The 10621-nt window shown below is 39.3% G+C and overlaps 1 protein-coding gene across 1 annotated transcript; it reads left to right on the top strand.

The window, feature by feature from the left end:
- The first annotated feature begins 506 nt into the window (after positions 1-506).
- Positions 507-10067, top strand: LOC125878935 (uncharacterized). Its single transcript, XM_049560463.1, has 12 exons — positions 507-530; positions 2943-3298; positions 3956-4173; positions 4511-4603; positions 5062-5154; positions 5625-5717; positions 6406-6498; positions 7187-7279; positions 7916-8008; positions 8120-8206; positions 8311-8376; positions 9484-10067. The coding sequence occupies exons 2-12, from the start codon at positions 3255-3257 to the stop codon at positions 9519-9521; spliced, it is 1011 nt and encodes a 336-aa protein (XP_049416420.1). The 5' UTR covers positions 507-530; positions 2943-3254; the 3' UTR covers positions 9522-10067.
- The last annotated feature ends 554 nt before the right edge of the window (positions 10068-10621 follow it).

Raw genomic sequence — 10621 nt, 5'->3', positions numbered from 1 at the left:
CACACACAGGTAGATGTTTCACACTGTGACTTCCTTGCTTTACGTCTGTGTGCTGAGTGCTAACATGTCTATAGATGGGACTAAATTGTTGTTTGAGGGCTTTCTGCAGAAAAGAAAAGATACTATGGTAAGTTACAAACTATCTTGGTATTTAATGTGACTATATGTTTAGAAAAGAAACTGGAAAATGACTTTGGTTGATGTTTTTTTTTTTTTTGTCTTTAGAAAATAAGATGGGTGACTTATTGGTTCCGGCTTCAAAATACAACCTTGTTCTTCTACACACAGAAGAACGGCAGTGCTGTAAGTAGACAACTGTTGTGGTTTTAAGTTCTTTAAATTACAAACTAGTGAATTACATTCTCTATTGAGTTTCATGTCAATGATGTCTTGCTTAGTACCTCATCTCTGAAGCCAAAAATACCTATTTTTATTTATTTATTTTTAAAGATCTTACTGACTAAATAGCTCTCATGTTGACTTGACTCTCTTCACAGTCGCACTTGAGAGGCTATTACTACATTTACACAGTAAGTCCTCCACTTATCACCGTTAACATATGAGAAAGTGCTTAGCAGCCGTAGAGACTAGGTACATTTACTGAAGTACTGTGCTTAAGTTCAATTTTGAGATAATTTCACTTTCCATTTCATGCTACGTTATGCCTCTCCTCAACATTTGTCTGACAGCTTCAGTCATTAGATGATTAAATATGATCCAACAATATTATTCTGGAGTAATACTTTATGGGCAGACACTACAGGTGAAAATGGTAAAATTTTCAACCATTTTAAATTTTTTTTTTTTTTTTAGTTAAATGTGGTTTAAAGTTTTATGTTAAAGGTCCAGTTTGTAGGATTTAAGGGCATCTATTGGCAGAAATGGTGTATAATATTCATTACTATGTTTTAATGAAGCTCAGCGTAAGTTCCAGCATAAGGAAGACTATCTTTGTGCTCATCCATTCACAATTCCTTCCCTCCCACTCCCACTGCTACTTCTAATCAGCTGACTATGGGTGTTCACTCTTCCACTTATCCAATTAAACTTTACCCCAATCTCTATCAGTTAATCAGGATGCTACTGCAAAATTTTTAATCTGCTGTCATTTCTCTCGATGTTGGTAACAAGCCGAAGTTTGATTCCTTAGCAGAGGTGGAATCATCTCTTCCCCATCACGTTCTCCCGTCTCGCCTGACATCAGTCGGAATTGTCAACTTGTAATGTCACACTCCATTTCCATTGTCAGTCTATCTCGATCTCAGTGAAGTGTACGTATTCAAGATATCGGCCCGAGCTACACGTAACATGATCTGCTACTTCGGTACACTTTACATACAGCCGGATTGCCACGTGCAGTCTCAAGCTATTCCGGCAAGCTTTCCATACACACCTTGCTTCGGTTACCGGATATGCCTCAGCCACTGCATCGTTACTATAAAAACAAGCCTCGCCTGATTGAAATGAGTTTATATCACCTGAGAATTATTGTGTTTTTGTTACCTCAAAATGAGCCGTCTATATCTACTTACAGAGCAAGTTCTCTTTCATGAAGTCCGACATGTTGTTCTACAGTCATCCAGAATGGACAAACCAAACACTGGCTCTAGACATGGCCATTTGTGTGTTCGCATTTTCACATTTTTGTGTCCGTCACCGTAGTTCCCCTACACACTTGACACTCAGGACAAGTTTCAGTTCTGCAGCCTCACAGCTAGATGCCACCAATCCTATATACTAGACCTTTAAAATATGCAAATGAGGCATTATCTTATGAGATATGCGCAGAAATTTGAACACTGGATAAAGCCAGGTTTCAGTGCTTTCATTTGGTTGACATACAGAGTTTTGGAGTTCTCTTTTTATCAGTTCATAAATCAGAAAATACAATCCATTTTTGCCATGCTTTTAGGAATGAAATGATTTGTAAATCAGGCTATTAATGATATATAAACAAACCCTTCTTTAAAAAAAAACCCTCAGAATTTAGATAGGAAAACTGGAAAGTTTAATGTGCTACTGAAGTGGAGATTTCTGGCTCAGAGTATGTTTAAATTTGTTATAATTGTCTGTTATTTTGATAAAATGGCCTTTAAATTTATTGTAAAATTCCATGTATTTTTCAACCAAAAATAAGACAGAATAGGGTAAAAAAAAGAATAGATGTCACTATGAATCTTCCCATTGATTATTCACGTAAAGACTTTTTTTTTTTTTGTATTACAAGTTTTTGAAAATGAAGCATCATCTATTTAAATATGTGATTTTTCCCTACATTTCCAGAACAAAAATCTGAAGTAAGATTAACACTTAAATGTGTATTTTGGACGTTTTTTATCCCACTAGTCTAAAATAGGGAATATAGCCCCAAATGTCAAAATTGACCAGTGTATAAGGAAAACGTTTTTACCTTTTATCACCTGTTGTGTCTCCCCTTAAAGGTCCAGTGTGTACATTTATAACTATGTTTTAATTTGTTCATAATCAGAATCGTTAGTGATTTCATTACCTTAGAATGAGCCGTTTATATCTACTTTCAGAGCTGGTCCTCTTCCACGGGGTCCACCATGTTTCTACGGTAGCCCAAAATGGACAAACCAAACACTGGCTCTAGATAGGGCCATTCATGTTTTGCATCAGCCACCATATTTCTCCTACACACTTGGCACATGGGAGAAGTTACAGTTGGTTGCAGTGTTTCAACCTCACTGCTAGATGCCACTAAATCCTACACACTGGACCTTTAAGTATATTTTGATGGTAACACTTCAGCACTTTGACTTAAGTCTAATTTCAAATGCATGACTTGTACTTGTAACAGAGAACTTCCCACTGTGGAACTGCTATGTTTACTCAAGTAAAAGATGTGTGTACTCCACCACTGTTGCTTTGTCTCTAGTTGGGTGTCCTAAGAATCTGTCAATGTATCTGTCTTGGGTCAGGTGCAGTCAGTGCGAGAGGTCCAGAGAGTTGACGGCAAGCGCTTTATGTTTGAGATCATCATGACAAATGGAAAGAGGAAAGTGTTGGTGAGACAGCACTGCGGTTCGTTTGAAAGCTAATAAATCTGCAGGCTGTGTGTGTGGCAAGTCTGGTTTCAGGGTGCCAGTTCTGACCAAATCCTGTCAATTGTGACTCTAAACCACTGTCTGTCTGGTGTGTGTGTGTGTGTGTGTGTGTGTGTGTGTGTGTGTATGTAGGCAGCAGAGACGGCAGCTCTCAGAAAAGAGTGGGTAGGACACCTGTGGCAAGCCATGAATCTTTCGTCCTCTGTGGTTTCAGACACCAGAGGCAGACAGTAAGTAACGAGGATTTTCCCGTCATTATAAGTCAAACTTCAGTGGTGAAAGAGTACTGGCATTATTCCGTTTCAGAAATTAAGCATTTATTATATGTCAGAGCAGTTCTTTGAGTCTTTATAACTGGCTAAAGTTATGATAGTTATAATGTGCTAATTAACCCAGTACTTCAGATTCTTCTTTCAAACACTGTTGTCACTTTGGCATGGAAGTATAAAGCATTATGAATGCTGAATTTATAATGCATTATGTAACCACTTATAATACTTTATAAACCTTGTTATAAGTTGTCATACATGATTATTTACATTTGTAACAACGTTTATAAAGCCTTATAAATGTGTTATAATGTCTTATGAATGTGCTCATAATGCATTATAGACCTGACCTTTAACTAAAGTGTTACCGAAGATCCTTTACTCACTGAAGTAAAAGTACTATCAGCTAAATGCACTATTAGTGTAGGAACATTTGCCTCAGAGATGTGGTACCTTCAAGTGTAAAGGTGCATAACAGGGAATTGCTCAAGTAAAATACAAGTACCTTGAATTTTAGGTACAGTACTTGAGTAAATGTACTTCATTACATTCCACCACTGCTAAACTTGAACTAAAACAATCCAAGTTCCAGGCACTGACCATTTCTCTTCTCCTCAGGCTTAATGTGTGTGAGCAGCAGGAGAGATATGACTGCTCACACAGTGAGAGTGTGAAGCAGTTGCTGCCTGCCCGGCCCCTCTCTGCCCCTGCTCCTACGGGACACATCCACCCTGAGATCAGTAGCATTGCATGTCTGTCTGAGGCGCTGAACAGAGAGGAGGCCAGTGAGGTGCACCAAAGCACACTGCCGTCCAGTAGCTACCAGCATCACAGTGGTAAACTTTGAATTGATTTGCATATTTGCACCTCTACAAGTATTTATTTGACCAATTCACTGTTAAAGGGTAGCTTGTGCATTTTTCAACGTGGACCCTATTTCCCATGTTTATGTTTCTAAGTGACTGCTGGAGACAACATTTTTTGAAGTTGGTCCAGTATTGAGTGAGAGTGCTGCAGCCTGTAGCAGAGAAACAAAATTCAATGTCTCCATAAGTGACTCAGACACAAAAAATGGGCAACAGGGTCCAGGTTGTAAAATACTGAAGTTCCCCTTTAAGTCTTGAACTGAGTTGTCATTTTAACTCATGGTTCTAATAAATACTCTGCTTTCAGGTGACAGTCTCAACAGTTCTCAGTGGTCCAGTGGGCTGAACAATGCAGAGGACAGACAAGAAGGACTCTACGACTTTTTACCACCCAGAAACAGTATGATATTTTAATATACTTTGAATGTATTCTCTATTATGACATAACATACAGCTTGATGATGGTTATGATGATGATGCGCACCCCCATTTGAGAAAACACTGCCCTAAACCATTCTTTAACTGTAACCATCACAACTAAGTGCCTAAACCCAACCCTAACTCTAACCTAAGCCTTAATTCCCAAACATTAAACCAAGTCTGAACCTCAAACAGGCCTTTGAAGGACCTGCCAAAATGTCCTCACTTTCCAAAACTGTCCTCACCCTTAAGGTCAAATTGGTTTTCACTGTGACAGATGTAAAAGTACAAATACATGGTAGAGGTATATAGTAATGTCACACTATGTACACTACACTACACATGTCTATAGATGGGATTAAATTACTGTCTGGCTTGATAGTCTTGAACTGAGTTGTCGTTTCAGCTACAGTGTTCTGACTAGTACTCTGTTTTCAGGTGCCAGTCTCAACAGTTCTCAGTGGTCCAGTGGGCTGAACAATGCAGAGGGCAGACCAGAAGAAGACTATGACATTTTGCCACCAAGAAACAGTATGATATATTAATATTCTTTGAATGTACCATCTTTTATAACACAGCATACCAGTTGATGAGGTCTAAATGTCCAAAGTGACCCTCTTGCGTTACTGAGGATCTCTGTCATTCTCAATGGCAGGAAGGCAACTTAGATTGACATTTAAAAACAAAGTCTCACAGTACTCCACAGTACCCCCAGGAGTATACTGTAATCCTCCCATTTAAGAGGCACTGCCCTAAACCATACCCTAACCATCACAGCTAAATGCCTTACCTAAACCTTATTTCTAACCTGAACATTAAAACCAAGTCTGAACCTCAAACAGGCCTTGGAAGGTCTGTCTGAAGGTGAGGACCTGTAATGTCACACTATGTACACTACACTAAGCCTACATACTGAGAGCCAGCATGTCTAAAGATGGGATTGAATTACTGTCCGAGTTGTCCTTTCAGCTACAGCGTTCTGACTCGTACTCTGTTTTCAGGTGCCAGTCTCAACAGTTCTCAGTGGTCCAGTTGGTTGAACAATGCAGAGGGCAGACCAGAAGAAGACTATGACATTTTACCACCTAGAAACAGTAAGATATTTTAATATACTTTGAATGTACCATCTATTGTAACATAGCATACAGCTTGATGATGGCTAAATGTCCAAAGTGACCTTGACCAGGGCAAAACATTTTTGGTAGAAAAAACCAAAGAGGTACAATACAGTGCTATGCCATAACAACAACTTGTAAATGCTACATTTCAAATGTTTATAATCCATCCCCATAGTCATGGCAAACTAATTATTCAACACAAGGACAGCACTGTAGGTGCATTAAACTGTGTCGTTTTGGTAAGTTGCACTTATGATTTAGTGAGAAACATGGGCTTGTGCTTTACTGAGGATCTCTGTCATTCTCAATGGCAGGGAGGCAATTTATATGAACAGTACCCCCAGTGGTATACGTACTCCCATTTGAGAGATGCTGCCCTAAACCATACCCGAACCCTAACCATCACAACTAAATGCCTTACCTGAACTAAACCCTTATTTCTAACCTGAACATTAAAACCAAATCTGACCATCCAGCAGATATTGGAAGGTCTGTCTGAAGGTGATGTCCTCACTTTCCAAAACTGTCCTCTCTCTCAAGGTCTAAAACTCAAATTGGGTCTCCACACTAATATACTGAGAGCCAACATGTCTGTAGATGGGACTGAATTACTGTCTGAGTTGTCCTTTCAGCTACAGTGTTCTGACTAGTACTCTGTTTTCAGGTGCCAGTATCAACAGTTCTCAGTGGTCCAGTTGGTTGAACAATGCAGAGGGCAGACCAGAAGAAGACTATGACATTTTACCACCTAGAAACAGTAAGATATTTTAATATACTTTGAATGTACCATCTATTGTAACATAGCATACAGCTTGATGATGGCTAAATGTCCAAAGTGACCTTGACCAGGGCAAAACATTTTTGGTAGAAAAAACCAAAAAGGTACAATACAGTGCTATGCCATAACAACAACTTGTAAATGCTACATTTCAAATGTTTATAATCCATCCCCATAGTCATGGCAAACTAATTATTCAACACAAGGACAGCACTGTAGGTGCATTAAACTGTGTCGTTTTGGTAAGTTGCACTTACAATTTAGTGAGAAACATGGGCTTGTGCTTTACTGAGGATCTCTGTCATTCTCAATGGCAGGGAGGCAATTTATATGAACAGTACCCCCAGTGGTATACGTACTCCCATTTGAGAGATGCTGCCCTAAACCATACCCGAACCCTAACCATCACAACTAAATGCCTTACCTGAACTAAACCCTTATTTCTAACCTGAACATTAAAACCAAATCTGACCGTCCAGCAGATATTGGAAGGTCTGTCTGAAGGTGATGTCCTCACTTTCCAAAACTGTCCTCTCTCTCAAGGTCTAAAACTCAAATTGGGTCTCCACACTAATATACTGAGAGCCAACATGTCTGTAGATGGGACTGAATTACTGTCTGAGTTGTCCTTTCAGCTACAGTGTTCTGACTAGTACTCTGTTTTCAGGTGCCAGTATCAACAGTTCTCAGTGGTCCAGTTGGTTGAACAATGCAGAGGGCAGACCAGAAGAAGACTATGACATTTTACCACCTAGAAACAGTAAGATATTTTAATATACTTTGAATGTACCATCTATTGTAACACAGCATACAGCTTGGTGATGGCTAAATGTCCAAAGTGACCTTGACCAGGGCAAAACATTTTTGGTAATACAATGCTACGCTTAATCTGAACCTTATCTCTAACCTGAAGATTAAAAGCAAGTGTGAACCTCAAAGAGGCCTGGGAAGGTCTGTCTAAAGGTGAGGACGTGCCAAAATGTCCTCACCTTCCAAAACTGTCCTCACTCTCAAGGTCTGAAACTCAAATTGGTTTTCATAAAGAAAGGTGTCAAAGTACAGATGCAGGGCACACGTACAGAGTAATTTCACACTATCTACGTCACACTAAAGCCCTGTTTCCACCAAACACTGTCAGCCTGGCACCTTTGGAACCAAAAGCAACCCTTCAGACATGGCACCTACACCCTAGGTCCGTTTAGCATTTCCACCGCAAACAGTACCCTTAAATGTGGGCGGGGTTCCTCATTACTGGTGACACAGATAGAAGTCTGCACCTCATTTATCGTCTACAGAATGAGGCTGCACGCCAACATTTTCAGAGCAAAATAGAACAGGCTGCACACAAGGACGACGCTCTACAGCTACAGTGTTCTAACTGGTACTCTGTTTTCAGGTGCCAGCCTCAACAGTTCTCAGTGGTACAGTGGGTTCAACAATGCAGAGGGCAGACCAGAAGAAGACTATGACATTTTACCACTTAGAAACAGTATGATATTTTAATATATGTTGGATGTACCATTTAGTGTAACATAACATACAGTATGATGATGGTTAAATGTCCAAACTGGTCCTAACATGAGTTGTGCCATGTCTTTAGAGGTTTGTGACATCAGCGCTTCAGCAGAGATGAACGAGGGTGTGTATGACTCTCCCATCTCGTACAGGAATAGTGCTGAACATCCAAGTGAGATTAAGTTTTTTTCTTTTCCTCCCAGCTGCTAGCTTTTAAATACTTGATTATATGAAAATACTAAAAAAAGATTTGGTGTATTTTTTCATTCATTTCAGATCCCACAGAGAGCGTCTATGATGTGCCGAGCTCTCTTTTGAGGAGGACGCCTGATCACAGTTTAGGTAAATCCTGCTTGTCCTTACAACATGTCTTTGTCTTGTTATGCCTCCTTGCCGCTCCGACAGATTTGGGCAGAGGCATTATGTTTTTGGGTTGTCTATCCATCCAGCCCATCTTATTCGTGTGAACATGATATCTTATAGTAGGTACGCCTTGAGGGAATTTCTTCAGATTTGGCAAAAACGTCCACAATGCTTTCTATTATTGAACTGATAACATTTTGGTGGCCATAGGGCAAAGGTCAAGGTCACTCTGACTTCCTTTGTCTCATTCTTGTGAAGGCAAAATGTCAAAAACACCTCAGGGAATTGCTTCAAATTTGGCACAGACATTCAGTTTGTGTTAAGAATGAATTGATTAGACTTTGGTGGTCAAAGGTCAAGGTCACTGTGACCTTGCGTCTGCCTCATTCTCAGGAATGTCATATCTCAAGAAGGCCTGGAGGAAATTTCCTCAAATTTGGCACAAATTTTCACTTGGACTCAAGAATGAGCTGAAGGTTAAAGGTCACTGTGACCTTTAATCTGTGTCATTCTCAGGAACACCATATCTCACGAGGGCCGGGAGAGTTTCCTAAAATTTGGCACAAATGGTCACATGGACTCAAGAATGAACTATCGGCCAAAGGTCACTGTGATCTCACAAAACATGTTTTTGGCCATATCTTGGGCATTCATATGCTAATATGACAAAATTTCACACAAATGTCTAATAGGGTAAAATGATGAAGTGATGACATTCTATATTGTAAAGGTCAAAGGTCAACTTCACACTGTGACATCATAATATTCATTTTTAAAACACTTTTCTGGCCATTACTCAATGTCATTTCTCAGGAACAGAGAGGGAGACATTTGGTCAGAAACTAAATCGGTGACATTAACCTCAGGTGTCCACCACCAGGTCATCACAGACATGGATGTGAACTGTAAATGCAACTTGACCAGTTTGGGGAGGCATACAACCGAAAGGCGGTAGTTCTAGTGATTTTTAGAGCATGGTTGCTTAAATTTGTACAGAATGATGTAGGTAAAAAAAACCAAAACATTTGCAAACAGCTGCAAACTTTGTTATATCTCAGGCTTTTAGCTGTTTGTTTGTGGTTGCAGTGGATCAGCCGGCCAACGGAGCCTACTGGAGGATATGAGGTCCAGTTTAAGGACACAGCTGGCAGACTGGAGGGAAGCAGCAGCCTTTGATACAAAGACTGCATCTGGTCCAAAACTTGCATGTGTGATGAGTGAGAGGCTGCCTAATATCTCATAGAACAAGTGCAAATGATTGTCTCCTCTGTTCTCTCTGTTACAACATGCACATCCACGACAAAGACATTAGAGCTCAGGTATTTATTTCAGCTCCTTCTACAGAGAACCACAGTCATTTATAACTATAGAGAACACGCTGTACAGAAATGTCAACACATACGCACTGTGGGTCAGTCACACTATGGTTCACAACAGTAAAATGACTCATTTACATGTCACCTGCTTCACAGTTTAAAAGTATACACCACCAACCATATTGCTGTATTACACACTTTGGACTGGTTTTAAGGGGAATGGTTGAAGCTTGGTTCTAAAACCCTTTATGGGTTGAATGCAGTACAAAAACTTGTGACAGGTACACATGAAAGGAAAATAAAATGCATGCCTTCATGTACTGTAAGCACTTTTATGTATTTTTTATCCCACATGTCAATTTCTTCTCTTTAGAACATGTTTTTTGTGGGTATTAATATTGCAAAACATTTTAAACTAAATAAAATGCTTCGTAAATGTAGAGAGTGACTGGTCACATAGTGCCCGTTTGTTCTCATGACAGCTGGTGAATGCTAAGAGTTATGTAAACAGAAAATTATATCCAAAAATTACAACACTGCATTTACAGAGAAGGATTCAGCTTACATCTATTGTCACTTGATAGACATACGTACATAGAGTTTTCATTAGGTAAAAATAATATAGTGCAGGTATTGGGTTGAAATGTAAGCAAAACAAGGCCTATGTAACAAGCAATGCATAAAAGTGATTTGTGCATTCTCAGTATGTTATTAAAAAAAAGGTATATACAATCAAATTAAAATAAAAAAATTACAATAAAGAATATTTGGACAGTAAATAAGTAATTCCACCCCAATGAGCAGAAGCTTTAGTTTGGATCAGTTCTGTGATCATTGTCAGTTAGCAAAACATGAGGAATCATATTTGGTTCAAGGTATAGTTACACATATGTAACACCAATGTTGCA

Source organism: Epinephelus fuscoguttatus, linkage group LG19 (assembly GCF_011397635.1).
Source record: "Epinephelus fuscoguttatus linkage group LG19, E.fuscoguttatus.final_Chr_v1".
NCBI lineage: Eukaryota > Metazoa > Chordata > Actinopteri > Perciformes > Serranidae > Epinephelus > Epinephelus fuscoguttatus.
Note: the sequence above shows the minus strand (reverse complement) of the source record. Positions and strands in the feature narration are given on the sequence as shown.